The sequence below is a fragment of the Oratosquilla oratoria genome, chromosome 24, assembly GCF_046742065.1.
Source record: "Oratosquilla oratoria isolate Oo_2021 chromosome 24, ASM4674206v1, whole genome shotgun sequence".
Lineage (NCBI taxonomy): Eukaryota > Metazoa > Arthropoda > Malacostraca > Stomatopoda > Squillidae > Oratosquilla > Oratosquilla oratoria.
The window spans coordinates 55767022-55772021 of NC_134800.1; the positions used below are offsets into that span (position 1 = coordinate 55767022).

At 37.8% G+C, this 5000-nt stretch overlaps 1 protein-coding gene across 1 annotated transcript in view; it reads left to right on the forward strand.

Annotated features, from left to right (window-relative positions):
* The first annotated feature begins 222 nt into the window (after positions 1 to 222).
* Positions 223 to 5000, forward strand: part of LOC143038262 (uncharacterized) — a 13051-nt gene continuing 8273 nt past the window's right edge. The window contains exons 1-8 of the mRNA XM_076207278.1: positions 223 to 353; positions 3218 to 3329; positions 3826 to 3867; positions 3976 to 4017; positions 4328 to 4372; positions 4484 to 4525; positions 4653 to 4694; positions 4927 to 4965. Of these exons, the coding sequence (XP_076063393.1) occupies positions 297 to 353; positions 3218 to 3329; positions 3826 to 3867; positions 3976 to 4017; positions 4328 to 4372; positions 4484 to 4525; positions 4653 to 4694; positions 4927 to 4965 (421 nt within the window). The 5' untranslated portion in view covers positions 223 to 296. The remainder of the gene's footprint in view (positions 354 to 3217; positions 3330 to 3825; positions 3868 to 3975; positions 4018 to 4327; positions 4373 to 4483; positions 4526 to 4652; positions 4695 to 4926; positions 4966 to 5000) is intronic.

Genomic DNA, 5000 nt, shown 5'->3' on the forward strand with positions numbered 1-5000 from the left:
CACACACACTTCTCTCAGAGTATTCATAGAAGGACGATGTTCTTCCACGTGTTCTACTTCTGCAGGGTAAAAGCATTTGTATTCGAAACAAAAATTGACGAAAAATGTTTTTCGTTGTTGCTTCACCCTCCTATAGAAGCCACAAGGGTGAAGCGAGGTACAGGTGTTTCGTGCGGTCAGAACATCTGTTGGACGTGGGAGAGGTGGATGGAGTGGAGAGGAAGGAATGACAGAGGTATGGAGGAGAGCGACAGACTTTGTACCGTCATTCAGTCGACACATTTGTCCCCACCGACATGCGAACGCTGATAGTGCTCTGTACCTTTGTGGTACTACTTTCCGCTTGGACAGTCGTGAGTACCAGTACCAATATTTCGTATTAAACTCTTACATGTAGTGATCCATTTTACAGACATGTTCTGGCTGACAAAAAGGCTAGTCCTGACGTCTCGCTGAAACAAATGTCTTTTGTGATAAAACTTCAGGAATTACTACTCATACCTCTATCTAATCTATCTATCTATCTATCTATCTAATCTATCTTCATCGTGACCGTCCAACGTCGAATGTATTCACGATCCCAGTTTTCGTGAGTTAGGTTACGTTTCATTTATAACTGAGCTTCATGTTGGCGAGTCGTTCTCAAGAACCACCAATATATCCATACCCAATGACGTTTTCCCTTATACGAGTACATATGCATTGGTAACTTGTCTTACCTATTTCATGAAGTATGGGAGAATTTAAACACCCAATAGTTCTTTTTTTTTTCAATCCACCATCTTGACTCTACATTAAATGTTTCCACCAGTTATTCTTTTGGGCTAATCTGTATTAGGACTTTTAAAGAAAATCATCTCTCTCTTTTCTATTCTCTTTCATTGATAATCTAATTCATCTGAATTATTTTCAGTTTTGATATGCACTGCCCTTCTTTAGTTTTGGTGTCTTAATTCGTTTTTATATTCCCCAAGTTCTATGTAGTAATGGATATAAATTGGAAAGGTGTAGGTTTAAGAAGGAAATAGGCAAGAATTGGATTACTGACAGAGTGGTTAACGACTTTTAACCACATAGTGAGTGCTAAAACTATTGGTTGTTTTTAGAAAAGATTAGATAACTGTCTGGATGAGGATAATATGTGGTGATGGACATGGAACTTCCTAGTGTAGGCCTTATGGTCTCTTGCAGTCTTCTTCATCATTATGTTTTTATGTTATTAGTGTTGCGTTAATCTATCCTTATGGATTGAAATCTGTCTAGTTTCCACTTGAAAACAGGTCCTGTTTTCGTTCGTGAGAATATTCTCGTGTGAAGATGATTGTTTATCTCCGTGCTCTAATTTAGGGCTGCAAATAGTTCATTCTTGGTTTATCCTTGCAACCATCTTATTTGTATGAAATATTGATAGCGCCATTTCTATCATATGTTTTCGTGAAAAGCGTTTCATTCTTTCTCCAAAACCATCTGCGTTCTGCCTCTTCTGAAACAGATTGTTCATTTTTTCTCGTTTGTTGGTCTCAACTTCCTTTTGCAGTGACTCATTGCCTCTTTCTTACCCAATTCGCCTATTCTAGGTCTAATAGGATTCATGAATATTCACACTGTCCATCAATTTGACCTCAATAGAATTGACGATTATATCTGGTTTACTTTTTAGTTGTAAACTTTGCACAACCTACTCCGTATCCAAGCTATGATACAAGACATGATACTAAACTTCAGCACCTTTCCAACAGAATCCACAGTTTATTTTATCTTTATTTCCTCTATTGTAAAATAAATGATCGCGCTCTTATAGCATTAAGAATTATTCTTATTTCCTATGGACTTGACTTAGTCCCATAATGTGCTAACTGAGGCTTTCATTCTCCTCCGTCAACCTCTACCTTATGAGTTGCAAGACTTTGAACGCGGCAGATCCATGTCTTCACTTCCAATCAGAGACTTGGCTTGGTCCTACAATGTCTTAACTGATGTTTTGTACTTTGTTGATCTATGTATCCACTTCCATTTAGACTTAGCTTAATCCAATAATGTCCTATCTGATGTTTTGAACGTCAATTCACATAGAGTCTGAGATCTTTAATAGTTTTAATAGAACTCCATAAAAGGCGCACCGTACTACAGGTTTGTAAGACTTCGTGACTGAACCTGTAAACTACAGTGATCCAATAAGAATGTGCTTCTCACATATTGTTAGGGGATGGAGGCTATAAGATCAACAGCTTATATCCTTATCTCTTGGAAGAGATTTTAGAAGCTTTTTTGAAAATATGCATTGTAAAATGTAACATGTTTATAGTGTGCCAAAGAATCGACGCTGTCAGTATGGAGCCAAAAAAAATCAATAAACTTTGCTAATCCACCAAAAAAAAAAAAAAAAACCTGGCAACAAACAATGGTAATCTAGAACTAATTATGGACATATCTTCCTTTCAAATTAAAACTGTCCAGAATGAATAATACGAAAGGTATTAATAAGGTAATAAAGGTAATAATAGAAAGGTAATAATACGAAAGGTTTCCATTCTCCATATTTCTTCCTTTATGTGTAATGTTCACGCCACAGCTACACATTCCTGTCTGGGACGAATCAGATTTTCAGTGAATTTTTTCCATTGTTCCATCTTCCATGTAATCAAATGCCGCTCTTAGAGTTTTCAGAAAATTATAGGCCTCTCCTGTTATTTTTTATGTGACTTTCTGACGATAGATCATAATTGATTAGAATATTTTCCTCCTTTGCCTTTGCTTTTAATCCATTTCCTATTTCTTATTCTTCCGTCAGTTCTGGCTACATTTACAGGTATTATCTAGGTCTTTCTGTGATAGTTTGCAATCTTGCATGGTTTTCACCTTCTTCATGATCTTGGCATCATTTGCAAATAAGTTTGTATAGCTCTCTATTCCGTTCACTATGTCATTTTCATGCAATAGGAACATCACAGGTGCTAGAACTGAGCCCTGTGGTACTCCACAGGTTGCTTCTATTTCAATGTGTTCCACCCTCCAACGTTCGAAACTTCTAAATCGACTTCTATAAGTGTGCGTGTAGGTGCATTGGGCGTGTAGGTGTATTTAGAACTACCCTGTATCGCAATGACTACCAATACAACAAAAAATAATTTTACACATAGTTTATGGTTGACTTTTACATGCACGGTTACTGTGTAAATACGCCTTGTAATGGATTTCACTTGTATTTGTTTTCTAGTCTGCCTCCTCCGAAGACGAATGCAAAAATGATGAGGTCTGCAAGAACGAAGACGATTGCAGAAAACTTGCGAAAGGACAAACTTGTGGAAACAAAAAGGTTTGCTGTAAAGGTAAGGAAAACGTCATTTCAAGATGAAATTCTGACTGTTATAAAGTGATTTTTAATCTTGTGGAATTTCTATGAAATGAGGGGTCTACACTCATACCGAGTAGGCTGATGTTACCCAAGCCAAATCCATGCACCCACTCCCACCAATTCCACTCCAACCTATTCCACCCCATCCACCAACATTGCTTCCCACTCAATTAGCTCCTTGTGTTCTTCCGTGTCTTTGTATGTAGTCTATTATCCGCATAAAATTTCTCCATCTCCGATCTTGCCCTTTTCCAAGCAGGTCTTGAACAATAGTGTCCCTCCAATTCGGTCCTCCTCTTCTCCTCCGCCCTTCCACTTTCAGGTTCATGATTCTCTTACACACAAAATGTTCTTCTCTTTTCATTCCATGCCCATACCACTGCAACCTCTTGTCAGGTACCTTCTTTGATACCTCTAAAACTTGGTGATTGTTCATAACTGAAGATTTTCTTTTCTTTTCTTATACACAGAGGGTGGAGTGAGAGTCAGGAACAAACTCGCCGAAGGAAGACGTAAGTTATGATCAGTAAGGCTGAAACCAGAAACCTCGTCTATATTGAAATCTTGAAATATATAAAGATGGTTCATCACCAAGACATTTTTTCTTTTCTCGTGCACAGGTGTCGGAAAGCCAAATGATTCTGATAACAACAACAAAAAAGGTAAGTTATAATTCTACTTTTAAACCCTGACAGTCCTAACTCTTTGCCTATGGTAAGCATCCTCTAGCAGACAGCATCAGATGTAAATGTAAATACTGACAATAAAAGGGTTCAGTCACTTTCCTCCACTTAATTCATGGTCTTCCTCATCTCTTCAGCCTATCCACCTCTACGTTCATTATCTTCTTACAAATACAGCCTTCATCTCCTCTCATTTCGTGCCAATACAACTGCAACCTCTTTTCTTATATCTTCTTTGACACGTCTACCACGTAGTGATTGTTCACAAATGAGTTTTCTATATATACAGTTGACAACAGAAGAACAGGAAGGAGAAGCAACAACAATGGACAACGTGAGTTATGATCACTCTGGCTGAAGCCATGAACCTCTTTTCTATTGAAATATTGAAACGTATAATGATGGCTCATTACAATGGCGTTATCATATATATTTTTTTACACAGAGGAAGGAAATAGGCCCGACCGGAATCCCGCTACAAGATCGAGTAAGTTATAATCTGTGCGGCTGAGGTTAGGCAAACCTCTATTCCTTGAAATATTCAAACATATAATGTTGGCTCCTCACTAAAGCATCAATTTTATTCATTTTTATTTTTATTTTCTCGTACATAGGAGGCAAAATGGACACCGGAAATAAACCCCAAAGGGGGAAAAGTAAGTGATAAGATACTCGCTACAAAGCCCTCTGTAAGAGGCACCGTCCCAGCCTCCTGGTAGTGGGTATTCGGGACGCTAAGCCGAATCATTTAATTAAACTCTTTCAAAATAAGAGCTAAAACATGACCATTCTAACCCCTTGGTATGGTGAGCTTTCCTTAAATGAATGAAATACCCTGGAGTTGGCCTGAAACAAATGCATAACGATTTTTTTTTTTTTTTAACACAGACGGCGAAGTGAAAAAACGGAAACTCAATACTGAATCGAGTAAGTTATGATCTGTACGGCTGAGTTTGGCAAAT